Here is a 24,501-nt window from a genome sequence, read left to right on the forward strand (position 1 = left end):
GAGCTGGGAGATGGGAGTGGAAGGGAAGAAACAGGTCTGGGGTCAAGTGCCACAGTCTCTTGATGTTCTTACCGTGTTTTAATAAATCTTCTTGAATAAATGTTTCTTCATTTGCTATATGCTCTTAGGAAATTTTCCAGAGACCGTATGTGATTGTAATTTTTAAAAAGTAATTTTCACCATTTATGCTGTTTAACTGGGAGCATGTCTGCAGAGCTTCTCATGCTGCCATTCCTTAAGTAGAAACTCCATCAGTTTTTGGAATTCCTTTCTTCTTTTCTCATTTACTCCAATTAAACTGCATGATACTATTTAAAGCTCTTCTGCACGTATTTGCATTGTTGCAAATCTCTGCAATGAATAGGTCCTTTTCTGATGCTCATAGCACTCAATTGTTTTGCAGATTTTGGCAAACATAAGACAGATTATATACATTTTGAGCCTGTGATTGTCTTTCTTACTCAAGGCCCTTTAAATTACTTGAGGCTACTTTATTCATCTATGTGTTGCCAAGGACCTGGGACGTTATTTGCACATTATAGCATCTGGAACTTAAACACTATATTGAATCAATGCACAGATCCTATTCTTACTACCCATATAATAGTTAAATATTGCTACTTCAACCCTATTTAGGGTTTTAGGAATGTCTTATTTAGGACAACAAAACCTTTCTGGTTTGCAGAGGACTTTCTCAGTACTAGTGCTGAATATCCTGAGATTCAAAAAACTCCTTGGTCCCAGTAAAAACTGTGACAATTGATCACCTTACTTCTAGTTAATTCTTACAGCATATTTTACAGTTTAGAAAGCTAAGTCAAACAGAATCTATGCACAATGAATCATTACACACCCACAGTTCATTTTAAATTTAGGTCTATCTGGAAATGTGTTTAAAAATTCAAGAACTTACTTATTGCATACATAAAATAATGTGCCTATCTCTGTTTTATCATTCTATCTATCAACCAAAATCCAGTATCTTAGAAGGTGAGTAAGCAAATTTCATTTATTTAGTCATTTCAGTCTAACACTGACATAGAGTTTGCATTCCATAAATCAACCACCCCTGAGAGGCAAAGAAATAGATATAGAATTAAAACATGAACTTTCTGGAGAAAGAACTAGGGTGATATACCGGTTCCTTCACTTACCTTGTGCAGTTAGGTTAGGAATCTCATTCCCTAATGTCTGTTCTCCTTGTCTTCTATAAAATTTGGGAAAATAATACCTACCTAGCAATATAAAAGTAAGTGTGGTATAGACAAAATGAGATAAGATATATGTACTTAGGTATGGAATCATTCATGTGGAGTGTGTACATGTATGTATGTGTGTGTATATATCCTTTCCTCCCTCTCTCTTTCCACATTATTATTTTTCAATTTAAAAAAAAAAAAACTCTTCCTATCACACAAATGTGTGCTTTTTTCTAGAACAAAGTTGTGACATATGTAGCCTTCAAATTTAAAACACCTGAACTACGAAGCCCCCCAACCCCAAACACCTGAAGTACAAACCATGGGCACAATAGCCAGGCCTTATTTCTTACAACGCTGCTTTGCTTCTCATTCACTATTTTCTGGCACCTAGTTATAATCTCCATCACCTTGTGATGTTTGATACCCCTTCCTCTGGATGTTATCCTCTTAGAAATCTTACTGCCTTCTTAGCTGAACATTTTCTACTCAGTAAAAACATCTTCAGCATCTTCCCATAGCCGGTTAGACTCTTAACACTAGGTCCTGACATTTTCCTAAGGTCCTGACATTTTCCTAAGGTCCTACCTTTGTGTAACTGACTGATCCCTGTGCCTGACTGAATGATAAACATTAGACAATAGCCATATTCTACTGTGGTATTTTGCCCACTATAACAATTAGGAGACATAGATAGGATGTGGCCATGAAAACACTACTACATTTCCTGGATATTTTCAGAGAAGACATGACCTGGTTATAAAGTGTCTAGATCAGTTTCAGGAGAATCACCATCCCAGAGTTAGCCATCACTGGTTTACTTTGGGTTTGCTACAGTCCACATTCAATCTAAGTCCACATTCAATCTTAATTGCAACTAATCACGTAACCAAGCACGACCCTATGAGGATTTCCCAAGATAGACTCCCACCCATGTCCTCCAGCTGCCTTTTGTCTGTAGAAACACTATACTCAAAGAATAAATTTAATTAGAGAAGTGAGAAAATACAGAAAGAAAGGAAAACAGTCAAGCAAGACAAAATTATGATAATACTTTGGCCATTAAACAAAGTCAAGGATCTTCTGAGCCATGTCCTTTAAGCTGTTTTGCAGATACTGAAACCCCCAGCAGGTAGAAGAAAGGAACTACATGCTGCCCACAAGCACGTAGACCCCAGACTGGTTGGAACCAGAGGGTTGATGATGCTGACTCGCAATTACCTCACTACCAACCAATCAGAAAAACGTCCAAGAGCTAATCACACACCCTGCAACCCCATTCCCTCACCCTGTCTTTAAAAACCTTCCCCTGAAAGCCTTCTGGGAGTTTGGGTCTGTTAAGCACTCGTTGCCCTGTACTCCTTGCTTGGCTCCCTGCAATAAAGCTATTCTTTTCTACTTCACCCAAAAATCTGTCTTGGAGATTCAATTTGGTGCTGGTGTACAGAGGCCAGGTTTCAGAAAAAATCACAATATAATATAAACTGTCTAATTTGGCCCAACTCCCCAGTTTAAATGAGTATAACTTTTAGGTACATACTGTGTTTGAGTCGTGTTATACTTACTTGGTGAGTAGATGAAATTCAAATTAAAAAAAGATGCTTAGGATAGATATATGATACAAATCTATAGTTCATAAAAAGTATGCACAGTGACTGTTGATAAGAAACCTGTTTTAACAATTCAATGGAAATCAAAAATTAATGCATTAACTTAATCTGTGCAGAACACTCGACAGAGAACAATTTTATTATTTTTCTGAAAATGAATTTTCAGAAATGCCTTAAAGTTTTGTTCTCTTCATTAGGTAAACACTCCCCCTAAAATTGTTTCTTTTAATTTGCCTAATAGCTTTCTCACAGTTAATGGAAAAGCTAACTTTGACCCTGTCCCAATTCTCAAACACATTTTGTAAAATAGTACTTGATGATACAGAGTACTTTAAAAGTATTACAAAAAAATAAAAAATAAAAAAAGTATTACATCTCATTTTTTAAGCAATAATAATGTTGAGAGTAATGACTCAGGTCAAAGTAGGAAATATTTTGTCCAGGTACTAATAATAGATCAAAATCTCTTTACTCTTCACTCTTTGCTAGTGTTTGTTTTTTAAATTTTTTTGGGTCTGGTGGCAGATAACTAAATGAAAGTAAGTTCAGTTCAATTTATTTCTATAAACACTTTACTAAGAATTTAAGCCACATACAACACTTAGATTGTAATTGCTTCATCAACATCGCAATTAAATTGTTTTCTGAGGAATCCTAATATGTTTCTCTCAAACTTCCTTAAATAATAGTTGCTAATTTCCTACTAGTTCCTTTTAGTTTTGTTTTTTCCTAACCCTCCTCCTCATTCTTCTTTTCCTCATCACAGATTACACCTTAGTTTAGATAGCTCTGTTGTTTGGTTCAAATGTTTGGTGAGAAGTTAAACACTAGATCAAATTATTAAATTAATAAAGGCAGAACTATTCTGTCCTTAAATTTTACTTGGAAACATGTGATACGAATAAAATAGCTCTCTAAAGAAAAAGAAATACACTATAATCTACATATTATTAAAATCATAGTTGCTATACTTTTCCTCAAAGTTGCTTACTCTTTCCTCATTCTGGGAGTCTTTTTTTAGTTATTTTTTAATAGTCATATGTGGTCTGCTGACTGTGTATGATCTTATGTTTCTAGATGTTAACCCTCGTCTGCTCCCAAAGCTTTACACCTGGCCTTTGGTTTATTTTTCAGAGACCTCAAAGCAGCTTCCTCTAATGGAAAGAAAATAAAGTTTAGGCAAATATTGATTAAATATGGGCTCTGCACAGGGAGATCAGCTCGGTGCTTTGTGAACACCTAGAGGGGTGGGATAGTGAGGGTGGGAGGGAGGGAGATGCAAGAGGGAAGAGATATGGGGACATATGTATATGTATAACTGATTCACTTTGTTATAAAGCAGAAAATGACACACCATTATAAAGCAATTATATTCTAATAACGATGTTAAATATATATATATATATATATATATATATAATGGGCTGTGCACTTAAGAGCTTAGATAGCAAGCATGTCATGGCAGTTTTCTCATTATTAAAAATATGGACAATAATACCTGGATAAATAAGTAAAGAATGTGATTATGCCTTTGCTCAAGGTCTTCCCATGAAGCCTTGCCAAATTCTTCTAGGAAACATTTATTGCTTCCTTATTACAATATTCTTACTTCTTTCATCTTATTTATCTATTTCAATTTGTATTAACAGTCTTTCTCCAATGAGAAAAGCAAAATAATTGTATTTTGTTTTCATGATTATACAGAAAGTTTCTTTAGAGTAGGATTGAATTTATTGTTCTATCCATAATATCTTGTACTTGCCTGTATGCATTTAATTATTTTATAAGGACATCTAACTTTTCCTCTTAATAATGACCTGATCACACTCACACATGGAAATATTTGTTTTATATATTTTGAGTATTTAGACATATTTATTCTGAAGTCTTTTTATATAGCTTTATCACAACCGTTCCCTTGAACTGAATCAAATGCCTGTCGTTCCTAATCAAGTTGGATTTATTTACTGTCACTGGAGGCCACGGCCAAATGTCTCTGAAGAAAGGTGCCATTTTAACTAGAGTCATTTACCATTTGATACCCAAATATGGACACCATATTTGAAAGAAAGATTTTATTTACTGTTTTGTTTTGGTTTTTCTTTTTCTCGTAACTGATTTTTCATTTTCTCCTGTGATTATCTACTCTTTAGCTCATTTTTCTCTGAAAATTACTCACATTCTCTTATTAAATAATATGCGGCAGCTTATAAACTGGATCCTGATTATTACAATATTTTCCATGGAGAAGGATTTATATCTATTTATTATATATTTAAAGTAACTAATCTTTAAAAAATCAAAATAATTTTAAAATTTCAAACAACTGTGAGAAAAGGGCTATTCTCTAAGAACATGTATATAAATTATAGAGAGAAGGGAAACAGCTATGAAATTTGCACTTACATAGAGCACTCAGCACTTTGAAGGAAAGCAAAGAAACTTAACCTCTAGCAGGTAAAATGTAAACCCAAAACATTTAAGTCAGTAATAAAGATCACAGACTTGGACATTCCTTCATTCTTAGGAGCTATGTGAAGCATAACAAGATAGCCTCAAAAACAGTTCACCATCCTAATATCTGGACACGCAGCTACTGTATCATTAGAATACTATAAAATATCTTAAAATAAAAGCAAATTCATCATTGGCTACCAAGATCCAATCCTCATAAAAATTAGAGCTGTAGATCTGTATCACAAATCCACTGGATTTTGTCAATAAATTCTTAGTTATGTCTAAATCATATAAGGACTTTGTAGTTGTCTAGAAAAATGAAAGGTAATAAGTAATAAGATTTTTTCCATATGTACAAAAAATGTCAACAAAAGAACGGTACATTTTGTTTCTATATTTCCAGCCTGAACAATGTCAATTTTCTCATAGTTGAATTAAACATTTTTCAGATTTAAAGTTATTGTAAGGTTTAAACCAGGGAAACCTATGTAAGTGTATAGAATTCTTACAGGTATATAATAAGGCCCATAGTTATATCTTAAAGAATCAAATATTGTACATTTTTTACTGACTTGTTCTGAATTTCTATTTTGTTTTAGAAGCTACTAAAAACTATGAAATTTATTTGTATTTTCAACAATCCTAGAATTACAAAGCAACTCAAAAACCCAGATAAATATTTAGATTAACCTTTAGCAGTAGAGCAATTAGTATTTTGACCTTTAGAATCTGGCTGCTTATGTTCAAATTATTTTTCCATCTTTATTGAAGACATGATTGGGTCTTCCTGGGCCTCAGTTTATACAGCTGTAAAATAATAGCTGTGATGTTTAAAGAACTGTGACCAAAGGGCTCAGCCCAAAGACACATACAAATAAGTTATTACAATGTCACTATATGCTGTTAGTTAATTGCCACTGAAGAAAACAAGAGTAAACTTGTTCATCTTGGTACATGTTCCTTGCAATAGCTCCTCTTATGTTGATCATCAATGAATACATCATTCGAAGGAGAAAACAAAATAAGTTTATTCACAAAGGAATTTCTCATTCTCCACAATTAAGTTAAACTCTCCATCAACAACTTCTCAAATGAATTACTCTTAAACATTCAGTTGGTATAAATGTACAGGGAATGCTCTTTTCTCCAGTGCAAACAAAATAAGCAGAGTATACCAGTAAAAGTACTTCCTTTCTTTAATATTGTTCAACTGCAAATACAATCCCATTGTAAGAAGGAGATTCTGATGGATGAATAATTTGATAAGCACCTGTAGGAAGCTTACATATCGTCAATTGTTTCACTGGAAGTGGCTTCTGCTGAGTTTCTGGGCAATGGTTAAGCAGGAAGATTAAGGAGAGATTACAGATATGCAAATCAAGTCATTGATATTAAACAACTCAGAACTAGCATTAAAAAAAATCTGAAAATGAGGTTTACCAAATCTCAACTTTTTTCTTTACCTTTGTGCCACAATTCTATTCCCTCCAATTAAAATAGTTTCTCATCCTCTATTTCATCTCCTTCATCTTAGACTTTTAAGAATGTATATTTTGGAGAAAAGTCCTCTACCAGATGTGTCTCTTGCAAATATTCACAATGTGAATGCTAACTGAAAGAGATAAGGTAAGCAGTACTCAAAAAGGATTAACAATTTTATCTTAATACATATATAACCTTATGGGTAAAATGTTTTTTCCCAATTGCTATCAGAACTTTCAGTATTTTTTTAAGAGAACAAGCCATAAGAATAAATTATTTTGCTCTCTGTTAAATAATAGAAACTAGAATATGAATGAGTAATTAGAGTTATACCAAACAAGTAACTGGACTCTACATAAGAAAGCATTTTTAAAGCTCACCTTACAAAAAGCATGTTCGTCTCTTTATCAGAAACTATCTTTCATGAATTACTTAATTAATTCTAAGTGGAGAAAACCACTGGCATTTAACAACAGCTAGGAATAAATACCACTGAAAGAAATATTGTAAATTTTTAGATCATTTGAAAATGTATAGAGAACATAAGTAGATAAAAAATGCAAAAAATGTAAAATAAAAAGAATAGATATTGTGTACAAATGGTAGACAAGAAAGAAAAAGCAGATAGAAACTTATATTATAAAATATTTCAAAGAAACTACAGGAAAAAAATAAAAAGGAGTGTGGAATTTAGACATTGCAGTAGTAGCTAAACATGTTAACATGTGGGGAGTTTGCCCTAGTTGACTTTTTCACAACTGTGCTACACTTAGTGTTTAGGACTCAAGAGAGAGAGAATTATTTTTTGAAGTTGAATACATACATAAACATTCTACATTTCATTAACCAGTTGCTTTATATATTAGTATAAATACATCAAGAAAATTTTTAAATTAAATTAATTTTGCATATAGTATTTGAAAGAACAAGGAAATATTCTTAACTCTCCAGCACCCCTTCATTTTCTGCGTTTTGAAGATGGTGGTTAAAAAAGTAAATATATATTTATGCAATAAGCTAAAAATGACAAATACCTTGATAGAGTTATATAGTGTCTTTAGTGAATATGAAAGATGTGTAAAAGACAACACTGATAAGAAGAAAGAGAAGTGAGTTAGAATAGCAATGAGGATGCATGTGGTTTTGCCACCTAAAATGGCAGAAGTCTAGGATGAAGGCCATGAAATAGAGGGTAAGATACTGTTTTAATTGGATGGAATTTAATTCTGCGAACAAAGGTAAAGAGAAAAGTGGAGTTTTGATGACCTTCATTTTCATATTTCTTAATTCTAGTCCTGAGTTTTATAATATTTCAGGTTTGCATATCTGTAATCTCTCCTTGTCATCCACAGGTAACCATTGTCCAGAAACTCAGCGCAAGTTAGACTCAGTGAGACAATTGAGTATGTATAAGCTTCATACATACTCTTAACAAGTAATGCATCCATCATAATCTCTCTTTTACAATGAGATTGTATCTGTAGTTGAGAATATGAAAGAAAGGCAAACCTTTTGTTGCTTATTTGTATGCACTGGAAAAAAATAGCATTCTTAAAACTGAGCAATATGAAAACGAACAACCCAATTAAAAACGGGTGGAAGACCTTAACAAACATCTTACCAAAGAAGATATATTGATACAAATGGCAAATAAGCACATGAAAAGATGTTCCACATCACATGTTATCTGGGAAACGCAAATTGAAACAACGATAAGGTACCACTACACACTTAATAGAAAGACCAAAATCCAGAACACCAGCAACAACAAATGCTGTCAAGGATGTGAAGCAACAGGTGCTCTCATTCATTGATGGTGGGAGTGCAAAATGACACAGCCACCTTGGAAGATAGTTTGGTGGTCTCTTACAAATCTCAACATACTCTTGCCAGCTGATCCAGTAATTGCACTCCTTGGTATTGACACACAGGAGCTGACAATTTATGTCCAGGTTAAAAACCTGTAGATGGCTATTTATGCAGCTTTATTAGTAATTCCTAGGACTTAAAGAACACTCAAGATGTTCAGTAGGTGAGTGGATAAATAAACTGTGGTACATGCTGACAACAGAATACATTTTAGCACTAAAAAGAAATGAGCTATCAAACTATGACAAGATATGGAGAAAGCTTTATGTAAATAGTAAGAGAAAGATGCCAATCTGAAAATACTGTATGACTCCAACTATATGACGCTGTGTAAAGGCTAAGCTATGGAGACAGTGAAAAGGTCAGGAATTGGTGTGGGGAGGGATAAACAGAGCTCAGAGGATTTTTAAGGTAGTGAAAATACTCTGTATGATATTACAATGATGGATACGTGTCATAATAAATATATTCACAGACTGCACAACACCAGGAGTGAATCCTAAAGTTAACTATAGACTTTGAATGATTATGATGTGAATGTAGGTTCATCACTGCAATAAATGTATCCCTCCAGTGGGGGATGCTGCTAAAGGGGGAGGCTATGTATGTGTGGTGGCAACGGGCATATGAGAAATCTCTGTATCTTCTCTCAATTTTGCTGTGAACCTAATCTTATCTAAAAAATATACAATCGATAAAAAATTTTAAAAATAAAATATTTTATACCAATACCTCATTTAATTCTTACAAAAATCTTGTTAAATAAGAGAAAAATAGAAAGCGAGCAAGTTTTCAAGTTTTTAATTTTTACCATTTCATTTAATTAATATTTAAAGTAAATTATATATGTTGCTCTAGGATATCACTTGATAAATGGGGCCTCTGTTTCTTCTCATTCTCTAAGCTTGTTTTGTATTTGAGCTTAGGTTTTTGTCCACAAAATAAGATTTCTGGTGTATTGGAAAGGGCCCTCAAATGAAAATCAGCTACTCTGATAGCCTCCTAATCCACAATGAAAAAATCAATTTCAAGTGATACAAAAATGTTTCCAAAAGTGCATGGAACAGACCAGATATGGAATATAAGATAATTTTAAGTGGGACTCATTTAGAGATTTATGTTTTAACAACTAGTTATTAATTATTTTATGTATTACTTTTTACTTATGATAATTGATAATGGTTTTCTATTTATTAATCAATTTCACTACTTGATTTTACGCGATGGGTTTTGGTTGGACATATCAAACAAAAGGAGGTAACTTGAAAAATAAACCATTCAGTTGTTCTACTAAATACTATAATAATTTACACATGGACGTTTATATACATAAAATAGATTTTAGTTTACATTATCAGTCTCTTATCCAACCCATCTTACATGGAGTAGGTTTAGAATGGAATTGTCCATTTTCTCATTTTATACAGAAAAATACTTTGATTAAATTTTATTTTGAAATTCATTCATAGGATAACTTAGATTTTTAAATGTTTGGAACAAAAGAAAAATAGCACATACTGAGCATAATTATCCACTGAAATCTCTCTGTAACTTAAATCACTTATATCCAAAACAAATATTAATTTCTGATGTAACTGAATAGTCACCCGTTTTAAATTTCATTTCTTAAGAGACTGCCCCACCTCACTAATGGTAGGTACACTCATTACACTCCTATTGGACTCACTAGAAATCATTCCCATGAACTATATAATAAGAGTGTCAAAGGATATAGAATATTAGAAACAGGAAATCAGTTCATCTAAAGGCAAAGCCTAGAAACGCAAAGGAAACAATAACTAGAAATTAAGCTCACGACAAGAGGGGACAGGATATGGTATATTTGGGGGCATTACACCTAACTGAACCTTTCTTCTAAGGTTTTGCAATCCCTGGTTAATGTCATTGCTTTCTGCCTCTTTGCTGTGCTCAGTGATGATGAAGTAATAATATTTATAAAATACCCAGTGGTGTGGAATAACCTAATCTTAAATTAATACCTTCCACAATAATCCTATGAAAAGGGTAATGCAGAGCAGTAAATGCAGTAAAGCAAAGGAAGACAAAACAAACAGAGCATACCTACACATGCCAAGTAACTTGTCATTTTGATACTTATTTTTTATAACATATTTTTACTATCATTCTTAAGTGATCAAGCATGCTTTCAGACCAAGAAGAGATGATCCATACCCCACATTCCTCAATTGACATGATTCAAGTTTATTGTTTACTCCAAGAACATGAAAGTAAGACAACTTTCATGTTGATTCAAAAGCTCCTCTGTCTTTTGACAACCCCTCACGGGGATCAATTAAATCCATCTCTGTCTGCAGCTTCAGTGAGTCAGGCTGCTGCCCATTAGAAAAAAGAGTGGGGATACTATTTCATTTCACATAAAGTAGCACTTTCAGACACTAGTTTCTGTGACATCAAAAACAAACAAACAAACAGGTAAAGAAAATAGGCTTGTACCTGGACAATTTCTCTAAAATGTAGTCTTCTTTTATTCTTCACACCAGGGTCTTGATCTAATCATTTTCTTATATTTAGAAGTTTGTAATTCTCACCTTACCTTTACTGGGTGGTATTTTTTACTTGTCAACTCTCTGATATTTTGGTTTTAAAGTATTTCATTAAAATAATATTTTATTCATATCTCGACCTCATCTTGCTATTATCAGTATTCAAAATAGAACATATGGACTTCCCTGGTGGTTAAGAATCCACCTGCCAGTGCAGGGGGCACAAGTTTGAGCCCTGGTCCAAGAAGATCCCACATGCAGCAGAGCAACTAAGCCCGTGAGCCACAACTACTGAGCCTGTGCTCTAGAATCCATGAGTCACAACTACTGAGCCCCCATGCCACAACTACTGAGCCTGTACTCTAGAGCCCGGAAGCCACAATTACTGCAGCCCGCATGCCTAGAGCCCGGGCTTCGCAACAAGAGAAGCCACTGCAATGAGAAGCCCGCACACCGCAACGAAGAGTAGTCCCTGCTCGCCACAACTAGGGAAAGCCCACGCGCAGCAATGAAGACCCAATGCAGCCAAAAAAATAAAATAAAATAAAAATAAAGCAAAATAAAAAAATAGTACATATAGTAAATTAAACAACTTAGCATGTTCCCTAAGATATTGTGTCCCACTATGTCCCACAATTCTCATCTATTGAACTGTAGAGAATTTCAATCCATGTTTATTTACCTTTTTATTACATTTTTACAGCCTTCAATATTTCTTCCATTCTGTTTACATTCTTGAAATTACTTATGAATCCACTCAGCAGGCATTTTCCACTTTCACAATGACCAACAGCACACTCAGGGTATTCAGGAACAAGATTGATGAATGATGACAGATTAATGTATAGCAACTACTAACATAGCAGATTCTTGAGAATGCCCCTGTGAACACTGGTAATAAATAGACTTCTCTGGAGTTTAACTGACAGTGAATCATGCTGTAATATGAGCATGTAGAACAACTTGAACCCAATGAGGAAATGAGCCAGCATTCAACCTGACGTGTAGGGGCACTCAATAATTGCTCTTTTTCTTCCCTTTCCCAAGACAAATGTGCTTTTTTAGTTCTCTCTTGATCACAGACATGCTTCAAGAAGGAGAGTGTTCAGGTGACTTTGGAGGGTGGATGCAGACAAATACAAAGAGCAGAGCTTTCATGCTCTCAAGCCATATCCTGAAATTTTTCTCTATGCTATTAATGTGTTGAGAATACCACTGAAAGGATGCTTTTTTTTTTTTTTTAACCATTAATTACCCCTTGGCTTAAAATCTTGTGAGATGTATGTCTATGTATTTTTCCTATGTCGACAGAGTGGTGTTTTGCTTTAAAAACCTACTTAATGTGTTCTTTGGTTTGGATTTTGCATACTATAAGCTTCAACCCTTTAGAGTTAGAAGATTTGGAACAAATCACGTTTTTCTCTCTCTCTCTCCTTTTAGTTTGCACCTGCTAATTCCAAATCCCAGTCCTTCCCTCCCCTACACCCCCTCCCTATCGGCAACTGCAAAGTCTGTGAGTCTGTTCCTGTTTTGTACGTATGTTCATTTCTTCCTCCCCCCCACCCCGTTCTTGTAGGCACGTGGGCACCTGGAAGGGATTAAGCATACAGAGGAAGCAAAGTTGAATCAGAACAAGTCTCAAAATACGTTGTAGGATCGATTTATAAGGGAGGAAAAGGGAATTCCACCATGTTTCAGCAATGCAAGTGACATTTATGGGGGGCGGTATTTTCTTACTCTTTCTTATTCCATCGATTGCTTTGTTGACTCACTACCAAGCAGCCTTATGCCAGTAAGGAGCTCCTTGCGAAGTCTGGGCTTTGAGCAACTCCACAATGCCTCTTACCTTAAGACTGACTCTAATTGTGCTTCTATCAGCATATACAACTGCCACAGTGAAAAAATGAGCTGCAAATTTAAAATGGTAAAACAATCTTTTTCAAGCACTAACTTTGGGTAAGAGACAGAGATTTTAGAATAATTGAAAAATGCATTATATATCTATGATATTTCAGGCACTGTGAAAGTATCTTAATATCATTATTCATGAGAATCATCCTTTTAGGCTTACTATTAAATCCCTTTTGTGGATAAAAAAATTGAGGTTGACCAGCATGAGTGACAAGCCCAACATCAGGTCACTACTAAACCCTGTTACAGGGATTGATATCAGATGTTTTTGTTCAAATCCTATGTTTTCTCTTCTATTCTTATACTTACTATGTAAAGTGATTCCATTTTCAAGCACTATTCTCTAAATAATTCATGCAAGCCTGGTCAGAGTGTTGTTTTATTTTCTTTCTCTTTCTGACACAGAAAAGAAAACATTTCTTTTTCTTACCTTACGGCACTGCTGCCGACATCGAGGTCTTGGGCAGTGACGGCGCCAATGATGGTCCCAACTGGAGTGTCTTCGTAAACCTCCATGGTGTAGAGGGGCTTGCTGAAAACCGGCGGCTCGCCCACATCCAGCACGCTGATCTTCACTGTGGCAGTGTCCTTAAAAGGGCCCGCAGAGTGAAACCGGTGGTCAAGGTGCAGGTTGGAGGCCTCTACTTTAAAAGTATAAGCCTTCTTTGTTTCAAAATCCAACGGCTGTAGCGAGGACAAATCAAAAGTGAGGAGATACATTCATATAGGATGTGGCAACGATGGTGGACAGAGTAATTTGCAAGTTAATATCAAATGGTCATTTCCCTTTAATAATTAGTGGGTAAGGGAAGTACAAGTTAAACATTTTAAGAAAAGAGTCGACCAGTTGTAGAAGTGTCTGGGTAACTTGTACATGTCATCAGCTGCATACATTTAAATGACATATGCACACATATGTGCTAGATAGGGCTTATTCCTTTCACGTGAGTGGTTACAACTGCAGGAGATCAAGTACCTATTAAGGATGCTCTTATCCAGTACTGACATCTGGTGGAATTAAGCAGTAATTAAAAATACAACAAAATTGAAATGATACTTTTAGATTCCAGCTAAAACTTTGGTGTAGCAAACTATGTTTTTTTCTTGGACAGTTTTTATTATTTTGACAATAATATCCTTTTCTATTGAATACTTTTAATGTCTAGGTATTTTTGCTGCCAAGGACTATATCCAGAGTTTTGGTCCTTTGTGTTGTCAGCATTACACATAGAATTAGTAGGCACGGTAATGCATGATCAGGATATATGACCAAGAATTAAGGCTTTGAATATATAGGATTAAAGAATAACATGAGACAAAATATTTGGATGTAATTTGTCCTTGGAGTCACTGATCGTTGATTTTTCACTTTACACTGCTTATATTTACATTTTTCTGAATATTAGTTTTATGTTCCCAGTAACTGGAAATATTATATTACAGAAATATGATGTTGCTGTAGTGCTTTATTAAAATGAAAACTTTAAGGTCACTGGCTATGACTTCTAATCACGTATGACAAACTAAGACATGAAATTAACATTAACATAGTTAATTAACATAGTGATTTTCTGGGACCTTTAGAAGTTTCTGTTTTCTAAATTAATTCCCTCTGGTATGACTCCTATGATGTGCTAATTGCTGTGTCAACATATCTCTTTTTTGCCTCAGTACACCTGAGGGAAATAAAGTGGGTATATTTCTCTCTTTTAAGGACAAGATTGCTGTTTTATGCTTTTCCAGTGAAGAAGGGAAAAGAAAAGAAAGAAAATCACTGTGAAATCCTTAAAAACTCACAAATCTATAAGTTTATTATAGCAAACAGTAACACTTCTTGGACTTGACATTAAGTTTCTTTCACAGTAATTTTCACTCAGGGGGATCCATCTTTATCTTCCCTGTAATCGTTCCCCTTATTTTGTTTAATTCGTCCAATTTTTATTCATGTAGTTCTTTGCCTTGGACTCAATGCTTTCTTTTAGTTTTTATATTTTTATTTATTCAGCTCATACCTGTTTACATAGAATACTGATTTTCTTCAATTTCTGTCTTCTTCTTGCTAAGACTTTTCATTTACTTTAAGCTAAAAAAAGAAATCTCAAACGAAACCGTTCAAAACTAAATTAATTTTAAAAAGTGTTGATTGCCTACATGGTGGTAAGATCTGGGATACATTCCAGGAGGACAGAATGAGGCAAAGATAAATAAGGTTTGCCATCTTGTTTAATGACTGAGTTGTTTGAATAAGTAGTAAGTCCCCCATCATTTGATGTATTCAAGAGAAATCAGGTGCCATAAGAGATACCTGAGTGATGTATAATTTATAAGCTGTACAAGCTAGTTTAAGTTAAAGAACATATAGAAATATTTCATGTTTTGTAAACTCTAAATGCCATCTCGATGAATGTTAAACAATACAATTTTTTTATCATAGTTACCCCTAACTTCTAGTGTAAGACGATTTTGATTTTATCACCTCAGGTCCTTTTGCCTAGAAGGCTATTTGAGCTGCCTTGACTGATACTTACCCCCTTTTTTGGCCCAGAATTAACTTCTCTTAAAATGTAGAAATTAGTACCAATTGTTCATCCTTTCCCTCTATACTTCTCCTAGACATCGGAATGCTTCTGATTGTCTGTAGGATTAGGCAAATTCTTTCTAGACAAGATCTCAATTTTATTTACCTAGTTAATTAACATGTCACTGCTCTCTGATGGACTTGACTTCCCACTTTGGAGTTCATTTCAAACCCAGGAATGAAGGGAGAATTCCAAAACCTTTCCTATATTTTGTTTTAGGAGATTAGACATAATCTATGCCTTTTAAGAACTCCTGACCTGTCACAGCAGACAAATATTTAGTGGGCAGGGTGATAAAGAGTGAGATGAAAGAAACTATCTGTACATACAGATATTCTTTTATGACTGAAAACTTATCTCCTGCAGTGATCAAACAACTGAAGAAAATTGTAGGAGAAATGCCACAATAATATCCTAGAGGGCCTTACCTCTTCGTGACCCTGGCCCTTAGGCAATGCCATTGTATAAAACCAGATAGCTCAGAAAGAGCAAAAACAAAAATCAACACCAATCTCTCTCTAATTGACTTTATCCGACTCATCTGACAGACTACCCACCACTCTTTGTGAAGGAGGTGGGGTGGGGTGGCACCGAGGAATGAAATTCATCTAACTTTGTAATCAACAAAAATCCTCTTATTTGAAACAAGTATAGAAAAAACAGGATTTTTTATTATTGTTGGGAAATGAATCATATTCCATAACAGAAATCCATTATTATGAAGTGGAAATAATTTAGCTCTCGCACAATAAATAGAAAATTTTGTGGTACTGCTTGGGGTGCATTCAGTTTTATGAACCTTTCTAGAAAAGTAAGAAAATGATTGATTAAATAGAATTTAGTTGAGTAGTTCCTTTGTCCTCAAGATGTTTCGATAAAGGAAGGTCAGTGAAACCAGAATTTTCAGGAAACAATTAATATCGTAGGGAGTTGTACAGTAAGAAACCTAAACTGTGAAGAAATGGAGGGACTTCCCTGGTGGCGCAGTGATTAAGACTCTGTGCTCTCAATGCAGGGGGTCCAGGTTCAATCCCTGGTCAGGGAACTAGATCACATGCATGCTGCCACTAAGAGTTTGCATGCTGCAACTAAGGAGCCCACCTGCTGCAACTAAGGAGCTGGCGAGCCACAACTAAGACCTGGAACAACCAAATAAATAAAAATAAATGAATAAATTTAAAAAAGAAATGGAATAGGATATATTTAATTGTTCATTAGAATAAAAAAGGAAAAAATTGGGCAAGCTGTAATCTTTCTGATTCTTTGTTTTTAGCCACTTTCTCTGCTTTTACTTTGCTGAGATCCAGGTCATGAAAAACTACATAAAATATTAAAGTACCAAAATATTTTCTCATTTCAAAGAGGGATAAACAATTTTTGGCATAAAATACAAAAGAATAATTCCCTGTGCTCTTCCAGGCCTCATCATGTTTCCAGATAATGTTGAGTGAAAATGGATAGCTAGAGTTATATTTTGAGGAATTTGAAAAGTAGCTTTGGTAGACAGAATTCCCAAGGTGCCCCCAAAATTCTCACCCCCAAGGACAAGATAACCTCTTCTATAATCTCTTGTAAAATTTGCTGCCCTTGAGTGTGTGACGGGCCTCTGAACCGAATGGGATATCACCCCCTGAATCTGTTAAGTTTTATGGAAAAATAAATGATTGAAATATAATCAGGGTCTTTAATCACTTAACATTCAGTTAACCACAAGGGAGATTTTGCTTGAAGGGTCTGATGTAATCATGTGAGCCTTAGTAGAAGGAGGTACTGCAGATGATCTCCTGGCCTTGAAGAAGTAAATTTGTGATATAGGAGCCCACCTGACAAGTGCCTGGGGTGCCTCTGGGAACTGAGACTGGATCTTGACCAACAGTCAGCAAAAAAGTAGGGCCCACGGTCATAAAGCCATAAAGAAATGAGTTCTGCCGAAACAAGTAATCTTGGGAAAAAACTCTGTGCCTCAGATCAGTCGCAGCAGCGGCCTACACCTTGATTTCAGCCTGGAAGACCCTGAGGAGAAGGCTCACATATACTATGCTCTGACCCACAACTGCTTGTGCTTTCATGGCTCTTTACTTTCTGCTCTTCTCTACTGGTTCATTTTTTTATGATTAACATGTACCATTTTCACCATCACAGTAGAGTCCTCACTCTTAACAAAATGTATCCTTTAGAAATGACTCTACTCTCTCAGTCATATCATAGGTCTTAACAGTGAATGGAAAGGAAAATTGTCAGTGAACCCAGATAACTGAAGGCTGTAAATGTATCTGAAAGAGAAGATGCTTTTCAAGACAAGCAACAAGAAAGCAGATTTATACCAGGCTGAACAAAGATAAAAAGACACTAGGAACAAGCTCTTGTAAGGGAGGTTTATGATACAAGGCTAAACTATAAAGATAAGACTTTCAGATTAAGCATCATTTTAAAGGAAAATCAAGTTCCTCAAACTTAATTTTTTTAACAATACAGTAATCAATTCATTTACTCCTTGCTAGACTTTCCTATTAGCTAATAAATTAGTCTAAAATTCTACCACTACTCAAGTCTCATATTAAATCATCCATAGATGATGTCTGTACCTACTTCTTTAATTGATTTATTCAATTTAATTCTGCATAAATTGAATTAAATATTTGAGTAGATTTTATTTTGTCACAGTAGGAATTGAGGATATCTTGGTTCATGAGTTAAATTAAGTCAATTTTTTTTAGAGAGAGAGGGAGAGCCAGAACGAATAATAAGTAAATAATACTTTTCAGTTAGTGGTAAGATTTATGAGGAAAATAGTGTAATGGGACATAAGATAAATAAGCAAATGGTAGCATCCCAAGTGGTAATAAGTGCTATGGAAAAATCCAAAACTTGGAATACAGATCTATATTGTGTGTGTCAGGGGTAGATGAGGAAGAATGCATGTGTGTTTATGTGAGAGGGAGCTATGGGAGGGTCTGGTATATCCCGTCATCACTGAGGAAGAAATTCAACTCAGTGTCACACATACAAAAAATGTCAAGCAGTTATCTGATGGAGAAAAGTTGTCACATTATCAGATGAGAATGCCCCTATCATAAAGGGGAAACAGTGAAATGTGGCCATTTTTAAAATGTAGATTTTAGTTTTGACAAATTTTAACAGTATTTCATTTCTAAAAATTTAAAAGAACAATAGAATTACCAGACAAAAAGTGTCTGTCAAGTAAAAATATTAAAATGAAGAAACATATAATTAATATACCTTATCTGTAAAAAATTTTTTACAGAACTATTTACTAGAAATGAATTTAATTTTTCGGTGGGCAAGTTATCAACTCTAGGTTTTTGTGCAGAATTGCAAATTTTTGATAATTTTAATGAATCAACTTAAGAATCATGGCATCGTTTCTAAGCCATATTTCAGTGACAATAATTTTTGGAACAAATTCAGTAACTAAGATAAAACAAAATAAAAAAGAATTGGAAGAACATATAGTGCTTTTATTTGAGGGCTTGTGGTGATATTTTCCCTAAGAAAGAAAAGATTTCATCAACTGTTACTAATGCCTAAGCAAGATATACGTTTTATAGGCACATGCAGTGTAAGTTATGACCATTGGGGGAGGGGGAATTCTTTTTAACTTCTTGAATGTCCATTCTCACATTTTACCGCTAATATATATTGTTCTTCACAATAGTTGAAAGTATATGCTTTTCAAATATGTTCTATAATTTACTGCAAGTTGTGTAGTCTTGAAAAATTTACTTTTCTCCAATGAACTTCATATTTCTCATTTATATAATCAGTAAAGCAATATTTTTCTAAATACTTTAAAAACATGTTGAACTCTGCATGGTATGTGAATACTAAGAAAAGTATTGCATCTGAAATTAAAACAATAAACCAACATGATTTTTTTTAAAAAGAAATTTAAACACCCTGTATATTTTAAGCATTTCCTTTATCATGGCGACACAGATATAGATATGGAAAAGTGTCTTTAGGGGCTTAAACTATAGTAGAAAGAAGCAGATGCATTTAGAATATGAGTACCTTTAAGTCTCATAGGTGCTTGGACAGAAATGGTAACATTTGGGGAAGAAAGTAAGGAGGGATCAACTTTCCCTGAGGGACTCAAGGAATTCTTTGGTGAGGGACATGAGTAACAGCCATGTTAAAGAACAGGAAAAAATTAATAAAATGCTCATGTAGGGTGGTGCCTTCTATGCAGAAGGAAGAATAGCACAGCATCTTCCATAGAAATTGCAATGAGTTTGGTGTGGTTGGAATGTAGCAGGTGAATGTGTGTGTGAGTGTGTGTCTGTATGTGTGTGTGTGTGTGTGTGTGTATGAAGAAGATGATAATAGAAAATATACTATTTGCTCTTTATCTTACTAGTGATAGGAGTCAGAAACAGATTAGGAGTGTGAGTAAAATAAACAGATGTAGGTTTCAACCATTCACTCATAAAGTAAATGGATGAACATAAGGTGTGTGGCTCAGAAAATAGCCCTTGAAGTGGCGGAAAAGAGTAACAAGGATTGTTGTAGGTCAACCCATGAAGAGGAGAAAGGGAAATTTTAATCCAAGTTCAGAAGGAATCAGTGATCAGGCTTCCCGCCCTATTCGGAAAGGGGAGTTCATGGTAATGGAAGCAGCATAAGAATAAGCTTAGATTTCTGCTTTAAGGAACTGGAGAGGATGTAGGGCCTTATCCAGGAAGGAGAAAATGTGAACAGGCATGCTTTGGTTGGGAGAAGACAAGGAATTCAGCTTTGGACATTTTGAGTGTGAAAAGACTAACACACACAAGTTAGAAATGTCTACAAGGCAGTAAACAATGTTCATTGGTTATGTCAACTTGGGGGCTAGTTGAGAGTTGATGAGACTAGGGAAGTGAGATGTTTAAAAAGAAGATGAAGATAAGTATTTACAAAAACAGGAGCATAATATCTACAGAAAAAAACACCACGTATTTTTCTTTGAAATTTTCATGTTTGTTTGACAAAAACAGGAATATTTTAAACAATAAATTGAGGTGTATGCTTGGTTATATAAAACAAGGTATTCCTAATTTTATTTTTATTTTTTCTAAGAGTTATTCAAAAATTAACCACATGATGGTGCTATGCTACCAAATCATTTGATGTGAATTCACTCCCCTGCTATTTGACATGTCAAAAAGAAAATGAGTTTTAGTGACTAATGGGACATAAATAAAATTGTCCAATGAGACCAGTTGAGAGTTTAGCCTATTTATTTAAAATTCTGGTGAAGAATAAAATATTTTATCTCTTCTGTTTTTAAGGAAAAAGAAAATAATTCACCTTGGATTCACTGTGATCAGTTATGGTTATTTGAAATGAAATAATATTGCCAAGTAACAGCAAAATAGTAAGGATTTTTTAATTCCAAAAAAGTTTTACTTATTTTGAAATAAATAGGAAATCACTTTACCATTCTTTATTTTATACAGATGTTATCATTACTTGTTAGTTCCAGATAGATATTTTGTAGAAATAGCACAGAACTGGCTTAGAAATTATTCAAGACATTAAAATTGTTCTTTTGTACAATTTAAGTATTCATCCCACTATTTAATTGCCTAAATTTCTTAATCAGTAACAAGGAAACCACAGTGTGCCTATAAATAAACATGTATTTTCCGTTCTTGAATGTTTTTAACTCATGTAACTTTATATTTATATCCAATAAGTATATATTTATTCTCATTTATACAGTAGGAAATAAAAACTACTGACTAAAAATGTATTTCATTTAACTTTTCATGTAAGAATGAAATTTCTGAATTTAAAATACCTTACTCTCTCTTATTTTAAATGTAACCTATCGCCTAATTTTTAGATGTGACAAAAAATTTTTTTAAGTTATATTACCCCAATTTTGTTATTGTTTCTATTGCTATAATACTTAACAACATATAGGGCACTTTTTATTTTTTCATTCTTTCCTCAGTGCAATAGGACGTAAGTATAAAGTAAGAATAGTTTGTTTCTTAAAAAAAAAAACAACAACAATATCTTGTGCCTTGTAGAGATATATAAAGTTGCATAATGTTATTCTGAATTCAAAGTGACACAGTGAAATGGCATTCTGTCACAGTGCTCATAAACTGAATCCAAGTTGAGGTTTAAAAGAAATAAAATAAAAATGCTTTTTTTTTTCATTCTTCTCAGCTCATACAAGCATGACCATCATTTTTATACATGTACACCCTCCCTCCATGCAGAAGAAGAGAGAGGGGGGAAATGGTAAAGGGAAAGTAAATAAAAATTTTGGAAATAAAACTATAATGAGAATATGTGCTTCAGAGAATATTAAGCATTTTCATTTATTTTTTAAGTGAGCTTAAAAAAGAAAAATGCTCCGAAAACAAAGAATATCATTATATTCAAAAACAGATACATATTCAAATGTAGAGTATATATTTTTAGACTTTCTAGATGCATGTAATATACTTAAAAACATAATTTCTGTATGAATTTGGTTTTACATCAAAACTCTTCATTGCAATTCTATGCTGAGTATTGCAGGGAGAAGTTTCCAAAGAGTAATTTTAAGATCATTATGGAACAAATACTGCTGTTGATATTTACATACATATTTATGATTTTACATCTACTTCTGGGACTCTGAATAAGTTCAAGATAAAGTCTTCTGAGAACTCTCTGAACATATGCATAAATAGCCCTATAATACAGTGTTAGCTCAAAAAATATCTAAAGAACTGTAGGCCAACACGTACATGAAAAGATGCTCAACATCACTAATCATCAGAGAAATGTTAATCAAAACCACTATGAGGGCTTCCCTGGTGGCACAGTGGTTGAGAATCTGCCCGCTAATGCAGGGGACATGGGTTCGAGCCCTGGTCTGGGAGGACCCCACATGCCCATGCCGCGGAGCAACTAGGCCCGTGAGTCACAACTACTGAGCCTGCGCGTCTGGAGCCTGTGCTCCGCAAAAAGAGAGGCCACGATAGTGAGAGGCCCGCGCACCGCGATGAAGAGTGGCCCCTGCTTGCCACAACTAGAGAAAGCCCTTGCACAGAAACGAAGACCCAACACAGCAAAAATAAATTAATTAATAAATTCCTACCCCCAGCATCTTCTAAAAAAAAAAAACACACACACACACAATGAGACATCACCTCACATATGCTACACTGGCTATTATCAAAAAGACAAAAAAATGAGTGTTGGAGAGGATGTGAGGAAAAATAAATCTTTGTGCACTGTTGGTGGAAGTATAAATTGGTGTAGCTATTATGAAAAACAGTATGGAGTTTCCTCAGAAAGTTACAAATAGAACTGCTGTATGATCCAGCAATTTCATTTCTGGGTATTTATCCAAAGAAAACAAAAAAAACACTAACTTAAAAAGACATATGCAACCCCATGTTCATTGCAGCATTATTTACAATAGCCAAGATATGGAAGCAACCCAAATGTCCATTGAGAGATGAATGGATAAAGAAAATGTGGTATATACAATCATCCTTTGGTATCCACGGGAGATTGGCTCCAGGACCCCTGCAGATACCAAAATCCAAGCATGCTCAAATTCCTTATATAAATGGAAGTGGTATTTACATATAACCTATGCACAGCCTTCCATATATTTTAAATATTCTCTAGATTACTTGTAATGCCTAATACAAGTAAATGCTATGTAAATAGTTGCCAGTGTGCAGCAACTTCAAGGTGTGCCTTTTGGAACTTTCTGAAAATTTTTTTCCCCAATATTTTCCATCCACAGTTGATTGAATCCTTGCATGTGGAACCTAGAGATATAGAGATACAGAATAAAATCTTGCCACTTACAACAGCATGGATTGACCTTGAAGGCATTATGCAAAGTGAAATAGGTCAGACAGGGAAAGACAAATATCATATGATTTCAGTTATATATGAAATCTAAAACAAAAGACAAAAACATAAAAGAAAAATAACAAGAAAAAAACAGGCTCATAGATTACAAAGAATAGATTGGTTGTTGCCAGAAGTGGGGGTTGGGTGGGGGGTGAAATGAGTGAAGAGAGTCAACAGGTACAAACTTACAGTTATAAAGTAAATAAGTCACGGGGATGTAAGATACTATATGGGGACTACAGGTTAATAATACTGTGTTGCATATCTGAATGTTGCAAAAAGAGTAAATCTTAGAAATTCTCATCACAAGAAAAAATTTGTAACTATGTGTGGTGATGGATATTAACTAGATTTATTGTGGTGATCTTTTGCAATATATAAAATTTTGAATTATTATGTTGCACCTGAAACTAATATAATTTTGTGTGTCAAGTATACCTCAATAAAAAGTACATAATTTACATTATTTAAATTAATTTTGAGCTTTTCGTGGGCTTTATTGAACAGAATATTTCCTCATTGTTTTATTTTTAGAAAAATATACTGCCATAGTTATTCAAGTCATATATCTATATATGTATGGGAGCACGTGCACGCGCACACACACACACACACACACACACACACTTACTCAAAATAATACATACACCAGATATGTAGATAGGTAGGTAGTTAGATAGATAAATAGATAATTTCAAATTTTTGTTACAAAAATGTTCCCCTGAGTTATTTTTTACAGATTTATAAATGTAGTCTGTAGGTTGCAATTTTCTTTTCCAACAGAATAAGAGGTTAGCTGGTATGGATTACCTCTGGTGTCTCCTTATTTAGAGAGTAAAACAAATTAGAATGCTAAAAACAAATCTATTCAAATGTTTGACAATTTACCGGATGTTAAGAATATTTATAAAAATATACTTGGGCCGTTCCTTTAAAATCTAGCCAGAATCTCACCATTTCTCACAATTTTCATTGCTATAAAGATCAGGGACCATAT

At 34.2% G+C, this 24,501-nt stretch overlaps 1 protein-coding gene across 2 annotated transcripts in view; it reads right to left on the reverse strand.

The window, feature by feature from the left end:
- CDH12 (cadherin 12) overlaps nucleotides 1-24,501 on the reverse strand; it is a 274,173-nt gene that overhangs the window by 30,766 nt on the left and 218,906 nt on the right. For both annotated transcript variants that reach the window (XM_065874328.1, XM_065874329.1), the window contains one exon: nucleotides 13,484-13,737. In XM_065874328.1, coding sequence (XP_065730400.1) covers nucleotides 13,484-13,737 — 254 coding nt within the window. The remainder of the gene's footprint in view (nucleotides 1-13,483; nucleotides 13,738-24,501) is intronic.

Source organism: Phocoena phocoena, chromosome 3 (assembly GCF_963924675.1).
Source record: "Phocoena phocoena chromosome 3, mPhoPho1.1, whole genome shotgun sequence".
In the NCBI taxonomy this organism is placed as follows: domain Eukaryota; kingdom Metazoa; phylum Chordata; class Mammalia; order Artiodactyla; family Phocoenidae; genus Phocoena; species Phocoena phocoena.